Genomic DNA, 13,197 nt, shown 5'->3' on the forward strand with positions numbered 1-13,197 from the left:
AACTGGCTGATATGCCAAGGGATGCAGGCATGCTTGCTCAGGCATCAGGGCATGTATATGCTATTGCTGTTTCACTTACATGTAACTTACATACCTGCTTCTGTGCACATGTTTGCATTGCTACTAACAGTACTGCTTACAAGACATTGTATCAGAGCAGGAATATCCAGATTTTGGCCACTGCACCTGCTGTATTCATACCCCACACCTCCACAGCTGGAGTGTCCATGTTTGTGTGACTCCACTGCTGGTGATTGGGCTATGTGTGTCTCATCCCTCCTCCCATCCACAGCAGTCTTTCCATACATGTACTGTCACTGCTGGTGACTAGGCTATGTCTGTCTCATCCCTCCTTCAATTCAGAGCAGTGTTTGCATACATGTACTGTTGCTTCTGAATGCATAGAAGTGCTTCTGGTAACATCAGCTATCATGTCAGTCACCTCTGACCTACCACCACAATATTCCCCACTGTGTAATACTGCTAATAACTGTACAGCCTAGGCTAAGTGTGCGAATAACACATTTGCCATACACATCCTTCTTGGCATAGCATCTGTGATGTTAGCCACATTCCCCTACCATCCATATAAGCTTTACCCATCATCACTGCATACCTCCATGGTCAGCCGAACATGGAGCAAAAAGACATTAACCACTTCATATGCTCACTTATCTCTATCTTCTGTGTTTTTTAATTAATGTCTCCCTTGCTGCTTTGCTTTTATTCCATTTGTGTTATAATTTTATGTAGTGCCCTTTATGACTATGCTTGAAGTGAAGCAGTAGTTGCCACACTGCGCATCTATGTCAGCATCACCTGCTGGATCCCTGTTAATTTACACAGAAGCCTCTATATTGGGTGACAGAGGTCAGCCTGCAGGGGACAACATTAGGAACTCACTGGTGTCCTCCAGTGCTGTGCTTCTGGTATAGGGGTATAGGCTTCCCACTGGTGACCTGATTTTTGTCTGACTAGCAGAGTTGCACAAGTACCTGACCCTGACCACTTGTCCAACACTGCCTGGGCATAGCCAAGAAGGCAGTCACAGTGGTGAGTTTTGGCTAAGTGCAGCATTTTGCCACTTTGCAGAAAACTGGTACTCCAGCCTATTCACCATTATGGTGTTATCCACCTTTATGTTTCCATTCCTTCCAATTTATTGTCCAGTCCTTCCTATCACCACTTACAATATTTCTATCTGTCTTTAATCTTTTCTCCCCATGTGGGTAAGCAACTCACCTGAAAGCCTATCCATCAAATATATTTGCTTGTCAGCCGCTGTTGCCTTCATTATGCCCTCCTTCTACTCACACCTTTCCCATACAAATTATGCCCCTTACCCCTATTGAAAAAAAAATTAAAACGGGCACCTATCCCAGGAAAATATATAGTTTTCCTCCTATCCCATCACACTATTAACTTCCCATTGTCCTTTTTATGTTCATCCTTTTGCCAATTTCTACCTCACTCTCTCTCCTCTCTCTCTCTCTCTCTCTCTATATATATATATATATATATATATATATATATATATATATATATATGGGTCTACTTCAACCCAGTGAATTTTCAGTTTATTGAAACTGACTTAGCCAATCCCACTTAAGCGAAAGTGCGTTTAAACAAAAATGCACTTGCATGAAAAACATTTAATTGACTAAAAAAAGCAGAAAAACAAACAAAAAAATCCAACAAAAGCATTTATGCAGGGGGGCAAGCTCCCCTGCACCCCCCACATCCCCACTACTTATATATACAAACTCTGAGATCGCACTACAGTGGGGAAAAGGGAATACACCCTTATCTTCACTGTACCGCAGTCTAGCAAAACTACTTCATGAAATGATTTTCACAAAAGTGCATTTTCATTTAAACACACTTTTGCTCAAGTGGGATTGGCTACGTTAGTTTCGATAAACTGAAAATTCGATGGGTCAAAGTAGATCCATATATATATATATATATATATATATATATATATATATATATATATATATATATTTTTTTTTTTTTTTTAAGGACTTAGCTGTCTAACCGTTACTTGGTCTTGTAGCTGTGCTTATGGCACCACATTGTTATGCATGTTATCATGCACCATTGCCGCATGAACATGCCGCATGCACACAGCTAGACCCCATTGACCTTGTTACCACATGATACAGGGCAGGCCATTGCACGACCTGTTCACTTCTTGCTAGCATATTGGGTATTATGTCAATCTCCACAGTGCTAACTCACTCATACTGCATTAATAAACAGTCTCATTTGCAACACATTGCATTGCTTTGGTCACACTATTGCATGCTTAACATTCATTTTGAATCCCAGCTATAATTTTATTTTCAGCTTTCAAAATGAACTTCCATTTGTTTCTGCCTTAAAATGAAGTTTGAGATTAACACAGTCACAAGAAAATGAAGTAAAAGTTTGTCTTAACTCAAATTGTAGGGACACCTGCAGAGGTTCCTCCAGGATTATCCCACTGATGCCTCTAAGCATCTAGTACTGCCTGTTCATATTTACACTAATACTTATTAAACAATGCTATAAACAAACCTACTGAAACAGATTTTTTCTTATAGGCAACACAACTGCATTGATACTTGGCCTCTGCCTCAATATTAATCATTGAGTATTTATTATTTTGTATCAACATTAATTTTTATAGTTTACTAAATATTTCAACAAACAAGCGACAAATGCAGAATTATGTTATTTTATATGACCTTATATGACCTATGTTACCTTAAATGAAAGCACGTAGTATGTATGAACAGAAAATGCTTATCATTTTTTGTATGGATAAATAATGATTTGTACTTGCCAAGGTCGCTGTGGATCTGTTCAGCTATAACATTTTGGAAATACCAAGTTTTATTTATGCAGTCTGTTTCTAACAGGAATGACTGAATCTAACTACTTTCTTTTCCTGGAGGCAGCTGGACTCTTCCATTTTGTGAATAGGTGTTCTTGGTTTTTGTATTTTGTTTGTTCTACTTTTTTCATTTTGTCAGATGAAGCTTAATCAAGAACTTATAACTTGTATACATTTCTAAATAAGTTCTAAGTCCTTCATTACTTTGAATTCTTAACTGAGGTTCCCTACAGTTTGTAGTCATTTATTCTTAGTTTTAAGGAGGCTCAGACAGCAACTTTGATGCTGAAGAAGTGCCCATTGTAGACAGAAAGAGATATCTAGCTATCTCTAGAGCTATCTATAGATCAGATAATGTAGTGGTATGTTGCTGTGATTGTAGAGCACAGCATCCCAGGTTTGAGACTTGGCAGGGCTGACTATTTATGGAATAAACTTCCCATATATGTCAAACAGAGCACCTCACTGGCCCTCTTCAAGAGAAACCTTGATGAGTGGATGGGAAATAGAAAATTCATCATGGGGATCACTCCAGTGGCTCTACTCGACAGAGGCACTGGGAACTAAGGTCAGGTGGCATGATGCCAAGGTAATCCTATTGGCTAGGCTTGTAAAGCCTCCAGGGCCATTAGCCTAGTACACGCCTATGAACCTATATCTCTGCACCTCTCTCTCTCTCTCCCTCTATTTATATATATATATATATATATATATATATATATATATATACACATACATACATACATACGTATATAGATATAAATATACACATACAAACACACACACATTTTTTTTTTTTAACTCATTGCATTTCAAGTAACATACTGACATCAGTGTATAGAGAACAAATAATACACATTTCATGTTGTAAGGGCAGACATGTGGATGTAGTTCTTCTGATGGATAAATTGTCCTTTCTCTGTCTGGATCTCTGCTCCTGCTGCTTCTTTCATTTACCTTAAACAATGTTCAAAAGTAATATCCTGAAACTTGATCCACTCATCAGCCAGTTTTCTTCGCTGGTAAATCAAAGGTCTGAGTACAAAAACATTTTTGGTGATTAAGCATCAATAACTGCATAATAGTATTTCAACCACTTGCCAATACACTGCCATCTTATGCCACTGCTAACAGAGTTGTATCCTTCCACCTGTTCCTTGCCTGTATTCATACTACCAGTTTTCACTCATGAGCAACAATCACAAATCACACAGTAAAGCAGCATGTATCCTGACAATACAGTACTTTGCTGAAAATGCAGAACATCAAATTTAATTCACTTCAAATCATGTACTTATAACCTGTATAGCATAATCTGTACATACAAAAAAAATTATTTCAAACGTATTTTTCACATTGTCATTACTATTAATTCCCAATGCATTTTCAGTGCCCATAAGCTCATCATGTCAAAACACTCATTAGTTTATTTTATTGGATAATATTGCATCAGAACATTTATATATAAAAGTGAAGTTTAAACAAATTATAGTACCACCCCAGCCAACATACAGTAGCACAACCCTGCTGAGTTATTCATTCTGTATTTCCCTCTTTGTTATGTATGCCATTTGCCTAAAATAACCAACAACTTGTAATTACAACCCAACAGCCCAGTACTTATTTAAGGTAATTGTCCATAGGTTTTGTGTAGTATTTCACTTGTACTTAGGGACTAACTTCACCAACTTTTTGTACTTCATTCAAGCTGACATTTCCCTGCAGGAGCTTAGTGCATTTGCATCCAATCGTAGTGATGCTCTTCACGAATAACTGCTACTCCTCTGAAAACATCAGGACTATGAATACCACCTTAAAATATTCTTCATTCAGCCAACCCAAAACTGAATTAAATTAACACAAAAAGCAGCAAGAAAATGGAAACACCACATATATTTGCTCATCTGTGTACCATTGATTGTAAATAATAGACATATGGGTACATTTATTTGGCATTTCCATTTTCCTTCTGCATTTTTTGTGTTATATTCATTTTCTGCTTGCAGTCTTTAGTCATTTATTTTGTCAATTTGAAAGTAATGTATTCACAAAGAAATGAAACAAAAACTAAGTATTTAGCCCACGAATAAAACAACTGTTAAATCATACAGTACCTTATTCAGCCGTATGCCCACAAGGGATTTGGTCTGATAGCCTTCTCACTTTCTGTGCCTCTGGACTATATCAAATACCAGTAACTTTTCATTTTAGAGCTCTTACACACAGTAAGGACTTCTCTTCTTCTTTGTAACTGCTGGCTTCTTCTCCACTCTTCCTCTTTCTTTACACAACATTTCACAGAGACCATAGGAAATCCACTCTAGACCTAGCACATAGAAAAATCTACTTCCTCATGGGGTAGTAGGTCCTGATACAGCTCCAGAGGCAGGTATTGCCTATTAAGTGTCACGGGGATACATTAGACCACCTGACACATCCTCTTCTGCAGTCAGCATTGTACTTCCCTGACCCAGTAATGCCACTGTGTGTGTGTGTGTGTGTGTGTGTGTGTGTGTGTGTGTGTGTGTGTGTGTGTGTGTGTGTGTGTGTGTGTGTGTGTGTGTAGATATAAAGGTAAATATATATCATATCCATACCTGTATCCATCACTGCAAAATATGTGAAACACATTTGATTTTATAGACATGTTTAAACAGAACAACCTTTGCTGTCTGTTGATATTTTTGCCTTATTTTGTTAACATTTTTTTAGAAAATATTTTCAGTCATTTCTTTCTTCCCAGTTTGGAAACAAATGCCTGTAATACACCTGCAAATCAAATATTACTTAAGTCTTTCGGCTTTTCCCAGTTAGGGGTCACCACAGCAGAACTCCAGTCTGCTAATGATTGGCACTGAATTTTTACAGTGTCAAGTTGCCAGCCCGATGCCCAACCTTAAAAGAAGGCACACCCACACATGCTTACACCTACCTGCATGTCTTTCAATTCACTCGACCGTGGGGTGGACATGCAGACTCCGCACAGAAGGCGCTCCAGCCGAGAATTGAACCGGAGAACATCTTGCTGGGAGGTGACAACGCTAACTGCTGCACCACTGCGGCCTTGCAAATCAAATATTACTAAGTTATTAAAAGATTTTTGCTGTAAAAATAATGGCAGAGACTCAGAATTCATAGGCATATAGCTCATATTGCGGCACTAATTATCACATGTGGCAGTCATGCATAAAAGGTGCACATTTCAAGTGAACCCCTTTGATATTACTGTTGCAAGGGTGTACAGAGCAATTCTATAAATCCCCTGCCAAAGACTACATGTTTTAGCATTACATCTACCTACATGTGAATAATGATCAGGGTTTATAAAGATGATTTTATGATCTTCAACATCAGTGATTTTGTGTAGCTTTTGGATCTTGTATAAGTGTTAATACACACACACACACACACACACACACACACACACACACACACACACACACACACACACACACACACACACACCACATGGAGTAGCATTGCTAAGGTGGGCTGAAAGGGGTGCAAAATATGGGGGCATGATCAGCCAGTCCCTATCTTTCTTTAAGTGGCATTGCATTTGCATTCAGACCTGAACCCTGTGGTGCTCTGTATGTGGTCAAAACTGTAACAACTGCTTGCTACATTGTAGCAAGTATTCAGTACTGTCTATAAACTGTAGCAACCATTTGTAGCAAACAGATTGCTACATTTCAAAAGAAGAAATTATTTTTTAATGTAATATGTTGAAGGAGGTTTGGGAGCAGGGCACAGAAATGGTCCTGAATGGGTGGGGCAGAAGGGAGGATTGGGCATGTTATGCATCTGACCACCATGTTGGTGTGCTAGTAGAAGGATCGTTCATTCACTTTTTTGCTCTTCACTTGAGTTGTGGGGGTGCGACACTGTTTCATAGTACCAGCCCATGGCACTGGTTGAACCAGCTATACTTCTGCCCACAAACACACACACACACACACACACACACACACACACACACACACACACACACACACACACACACACATTTATACATAAACAGAAAGATATGCATATACACACAGAAAATAATACATATAGAAATCTATAGCTTTACATTTATATCAATGTGTGTGTGTGTGTGTGTGTGTGTGTGTGTGTGTGTGTGTGTGTGTGTGTGTGTGTGTGTGTGTGTGTGTGTGTGTGTGTGTGTGTGTGTGCATGTGTGTGTGCATGCATGTGTGTGTGTGTGTGTGTGTGTGTGTGTGTGTGTGTGTGTGTGTGTGTGTGTATTAAGTGCAGCAAGGAGAATAAGAATAGTTTTCAGTAGCTGATGGTGGTTGATTCACATGTATAATCTTTTAACTATGGTGTCATTTTTGGGGTACTTTTGCAGTTTAGAGGGTTGGGGGTTGGCATAATCATTAAGCTATTTGCCTTACAGATGCAAGGTACAGGGTCTGATTTTCAACCATGGGAAGCATGGCTAATCTTCAAAGGACTCCCTGAGGACATTAGGATAGTAATCATCTCTGTACTTGCACTTACAGACTTGTGGATGTTACTTGCTGTATTCACATTTCTAAGAAAAATAAAGAACTATTTCTAATTTTGAAATTAATGTACTAAAAGTCACACTGTCTAGCACACATGCCTGTTATCTTGGCCACACGGCACATTGTGGTAATTACTGAATCCCTTTTTCTTCTTTCTTAGATTCCACTGCAGCTTAATTCTAAAGCCACTCTTGGACCTAAGGATGGCATTTTCATAAAGCTTGTACCACGCAGAGCATTCTATGCTTAACTCCATATCCTGTTGCCTAATGAAGATTATTCAATAAAAAATGAGAATAAACTTGCCAGTGGGAATAAACTGAGAACCTGAAATGAGAGGGTTATCCTGAAATATATTCCTGGAATTAGAACCAAATGCATTTTATGGGATTTTCCTGGAATTATTAAAGATATGAATGCATAGCTGATACATAATTGAGAGCTATGAAGCTGGAACTCGATGAAGTCATTTAAACTAGTGTATTACTATCTTTGATTTCTGTTTTATATTTTGTTTGCAGGTTACACCAGGTACACTGGTGCTTCTTTAATACAAAATGTAATAATTCAGTGGTAAAGCCCCAAAGGCTGTATTGTTATTGAAGATCCTTAACCTTTATCTAAAAGAAGCATATGATGTTATGTGACTTGAGCCACTAATAACATGCTACTGTCTCTGTGTGTGTTATTATACATTTAATGTTATTTGACATTATTTCTTTTTTGTTTAGCAGTTGATTTCTTGGGAAAATGAATATGTCTGTTAGACTGTAACACACGTTTTCTGTACTTGTCTTTAGAGACAGCTTCTTTAATATCCTACAAGTCTTATTCCTATAATAGCTGGTTAAGTATTCAGAATTGTTAATATGATTTATATGTTGTTGCAATAACAGATGCAAAAAATTGTTAACTGCCACTATTCAGAAACTAAATTGTACTTTAAATTTCATCCTATCAGTGACAGATTTCATAAACATTATGCAAAATATTTTTGTGCAGAAAAACAAATGCATGGGGAAAAATTAAATTCTCCTGTCAAAATATTTGCAGAAATACATTTATGTAAAACCAGAGCATGAACATCAGGTCTTTACCAATCCACTTCTGGTCTATTTAAGGTTGCAAATCTCAGTTTTAAAAAGTCCATGGATTGCCACATTTGTTCCTTCCTTAGTAAATCTACTGCATTTATGTGTGTGTGTGTGTGTGTGTGTGTGTGTGTGTGTGTGTGTGTGTGTGTGTGTGTGTGTGTTATATATATATATATATATATATATATATATATATATATATATATATATATATATATATATATATATATATATATATATATATATATATATAGATATATCCAGTGTTGTGGAAATTTATTTGTACCCTTCTCCTGACTGTTGCCTTTCAACAATGAGATCCCTTTGCTGCTTTGTAAGTTCTCTGTGAACCATGGCTTTTGCTGTAGCAGGCAACTGACTAAATGTCAGGAAAATCCTACTAGGACAGCTGAACTTTATTTGGGGTTAATCAGAGTCTCTTTACTTGATGATAGGTGTGTACCCAAGAACAGAGTTGCCGGAAGCTGTTCAAGGCTGGGAGGGTGGAGGGAGAGGGGCACTTAGTGATCTAAAAAGGGCAATTTGTTAAAGTTATTTACTACCACAACATTAGGTTCACTTGGAGGACATTTTAAGCTTAGCTAATTTCCCTTTTTGTGTGCTTGAATTAACATTTCCTGATTGGTCTTACCTATCCCATGGCTGATAATTGTGCATTAGCTGTAGTGTGAATAACTGTGATCATACCATAGATAATTTAAGGAGACTTATGTAAGGGATGCACATTTAGGAACTCCCTGTATCCATTAGTGGCATGAGGGGCAATCCAGGAGTACATTTTCTATTACCCATCCTTAGATCCAAGTTGCATTTAAATATGGACAGGGATGAGCTTTGTTTTACTTGTATGGATAGTCTGTTCTGGAACATTGGTAGCCTCTGTGATATATATCCATCTCTCCACAACATTCAGTTTAGATACCTGGACTGAGTATTTCTGATGCCATTTGACTTGTTGATGTTCAGTAGGTCCATCTGTATTAGGTCGGAGGATGCCTTGTATGCCAGACATGCCACCTCTAAGCACTCGGTAGCATACTGAGTATAGTGATAAATCTTTGAGATGGTCCATGCAAGACATATTGTTTAGGACTTTTATCCTTGTAGTAAGGTAACTCTGTGGGTATTCCAATTGTTGTATGGGTCTGGACAGTCTTCTAGTAAGCAACGAAACAAAATGTATGAACCAATAACAAAACTACCCATTGCAGAAAATTTCAACAATAAAAGGCCACTCAAACCTTTGTCATTACAATCCACCAATATCAGTAAATATGCAAAATCTCTGCAGAAGTAAAGTCATCTAAATAATTTCACATTAAAGGGAACTGTAACTAATAAAGAGGGTGCTGCTAGGAAACAACTTTATATTTCATTGTCTCATCTACAAATAAAGTGCATGATGCCCTTGAAGAAAAATTGCCTATTTTGCATTAAAAAGTTATAAGCTAGTAATATTGCAATAGCGAATGAATGGCAAACTGATAATAGGTTCATAATTACTAGGTAACTCCTCCAAAGGAGGACATACACAGGACTGCAGCATCCACTCCTTTTAAAGTACAACACAGTACAGTATCAGTGATCCCACACAAAAACACACACATCACATAGCATTTGGTTTTGAAAATTCTGTGTTTAGTTTGAGGCATTTTTGTTTTAATAACTTGATGAATTGAATTTTGTGGACTCCAGCTATTAAGAGTCTGTATGTTTGTGTCTTTCGGCTTTTCCCGGTTAGGGGTTGCCACAGCGGAACTCTGGTCCGCTAATGATTGGTAGTGGATTTTTACATACCGTGTTACCAGCCCTGACACACAACCTTCAATGAAGGCATGCCCCATTCATGTATGCCTCCACACAGAAGATGCTCTAGCTGAGAATCAAATGGGACAACATCTTGCTATGAGGCGACAATGCTACCGCAGCACCACCACCGCAGTCTGGAGAAAAGCTGAATGATAAAAACATGTTTTGTGTGAACTGTAGTCTTTTTTCTGTTAAGCAGTTAAGCAGTTGGCAGGTACGGTTTCTTCAGATTCATAGCTTGGAATAAATTCAGCTTTGGGGCAAGCAGCAGAGTGACAGACATCAGCTGAGTTAGAAATCTAAACAGTTGAAGATGACAGAATATTTGCTTTGATGTGCACATTAGCTCCACCCTCCCCTAGTGCCATGACAAATTAACTGCCAGAACATGGCTCATTTAGAGACCACTTTTTCTACTCCAAACATTAGCAAAAAACTGGCATTGTGAAATAATAAAAACTAGGCAGATGCCAGAAGTACTGAATGATTAATGCTTACATAGTAAACTTGCTTACACTGACTTTCATATTTGCCTGCACTTGGTAATAAGATCAGCCACAGACTTATTGCATGTTTATTTGTACTAGTAGTATGAGTTCTAAACAGTATGTATGTATGTATGTATGTGTCTTTCGGCTTTTCCCAGTTAGGGGTCGCCAAAGCGGAACTCCGGTCCGCTAATGATTGGCAGTTGATTTTTATGTACCCGCTTGCCAGGCCTGACGCACAACCTTCAACAAAGGTATGCCCATTCATGCATGTCTCCACGCAGAAGACACTCTAGCTGAGAATCGAACCAGACAGCATCTTACTGTGAGGCGACAACGCTACCACAGCAGCACCACCACCGCAATGAGTTCTAAACAGTACAGTTTCAAAAATACTGCATTTACCACTGTCAAGACTTTACCACATACTTACAAGTCATACAAGAGATATGTGTTAAAAGTATGAACAATCTCTGCCATTATAAAAATGTAACACCGCATTAGAACAATTGCTGTTCTACTCCAAAACCATTAATAAATGCATTATCAGCTAGCAAATCACACCAAGTAACAAAATGCTGTACACCGAAATGCAGACAATGGAATTAACCTGAATAACTTACTTTAAGGTGACAGATGTGCTTCTTAAGAACTGCAAAAAAACAGCAGCATATCAGAAAAGACGGACCTATATCAGAAACAAAACATGAACACGAACCCAGCATATGCGATAAAACTTCTCCTTCATGTGTAAGAAAATTCTCCATACCTGGAAGTATGTTGGACTGAACACACTCTCCTTAAGAGCTGTACCATCACGCTTAGCTCCCTCAATGGAACTTGGAAGTTTAAATTTTGCCTGTGGCACAGAGTGTGTTTAAATACCCGATGCACGCATGCATGGGTCCTTAAAAAAGATGGAAGACACTGCCACCACCACCACTGAGTTCTTCAAGCAAATATGGTACAGTTTAAATGTTGCAATTAAAATTAGTCCACAAGCCCGGCGAAAGTATTACTGTAAACATGTGCTTTAAAACGTTAACTGTTGAAACTCAGAAGCTGCCAGGGAGACAAGACAAGATGGTCTTGTAAAAGTGGAGGGGCGCTGCATCCCCCTCACTCTATGGTTCCGGTGCCCATGCCCAAGAAGACTTAATGCTGCAATTAAATCAAAAGGTGCTTCAACAAAGTATTATTTTAAGGGTATGCACTCTTATGCAACCAGTGCATTGTACATTTTTAATTTTTTTATATTTTTTCCCCCTAACACATTGTTTTTCAATTGAATTCTACAGGTTATAGATCACATTAAAGGAGGGAAAAGTTTTGAAATGATTTATTGTGGTCTCATTTTTTTATATCTTAAAAACCTGGCATTTTAACAGGGTGTATATATATATATATATATATATATATATATATATATATATATATATATATATATATAAATTATACCTGTCTCTATATATAGCAATATTATCTATATATCTATGTATGGTTCTACTTTCCAATCCTGAAGCCCATATTACTGAAAGAAAAAAAATCCTTAGATGACAATAAAGAAACATCAGAGTCCTGAACGTAGGATTTTAAACATGGTAAATAAACACTTGGCCAACTTAAACTGAAACTCATGCTGAGATAAGTAAAACTCATGAAACACACACAGACTGGAAGTAGAAAGGCAACAAAACAGCACAAGTTCCACAAAATGATTTATTGTAAGTGCTTTTGTTTAGTGAGCCATCAGACTTCTTCAAAGATTCCAAACACGAGTTGTTTATCCCCTCCCTCTACATTCAAGCAAGCAGCCAATAAAAAAATTACTAATGACATGTTAAAATTTAACCTCTTCATTACTGCTTTGTGACCATAAAACAATATGTGATTCCGGAAAACCATTAAAATTATCTTATTTAAAAATGAGGTAAAATAAAATATATTGCAATAATATATATATATATATATATATATATATATATATATATATATATATATATATATATATATATATGTGTGTGTGTGTGTGTGTGTGTAAAATATCATCTTTCAAACACTTTTAACTTCAAAAGCCTAGAAATAGATATCATTTCATTTAAGCCAGGAAGTAAACTTGCATTTAAAAATATTTGCCACCATGTTTCTTTCTGTTCCAAAACTATTTTCCATGTTCCTCCTCGAGGGTCTCTCCGGACTTGATATACTACTGTAAATTTAAAAACATGCTCAGGGTATTTTTTAGATGCTTATATAATGCATTAGTGTCCTTGTTATGGAAGAATCTCATTGAAATGCTCATATATTCTTTGAGATAATTTCCGCTGAGTCTTTCCAACATAAAATGCAGGACACTGCAAGCAGAAAGCAACATACACCACTGCCTGTGAATG

The 13,197-nt window shown here is 37.4% G+C and overlaps 1 protein-coding gene across 4 annotated transcripts in view; it reads left to right on the top strand.

Moving 5' to 3' along the window:
- The window catches only part of TBXAS1 (thromboxane A synthase 1), a 2,652,798-nt gene extending 2,644,360 nt beyond the window's left edge, over positions 1-8,438 (top strand). For all 4 annotated transcript variants that reach the window (XM_044088177.1, XM_044088179.1, XM_044088178.1 and 1 more), the window contains one exon: positions 7,553-8,438. In XM_044088177.1, coding sequence (XP_043944112.1) covers positions 7,553-7,642 — 90 coding nt within the window. In that variant the 3' untranslated portion in view covers positions 7,643-8,438. The remainder of the gene's footprint in view (positions 1-7,552) is intronic.
- The last annotated feature ends 4,759 nt before the right edge of the window (positions 8,439-13,197 follow it).

This window comes from Protopterus annectens, chromosome 11.part0 (assembly GCF_019279795.1).
Source record: "Protopterus annectens isolate FY-2018-M chromosome 11.part0, PAN1.0, whole genome shotgun sequence".
NCBI lineage: Eukaryota > Metazoa > Chordata > Ceratodontiformes > Protopteridae > Protopterus > Protopterus annectens.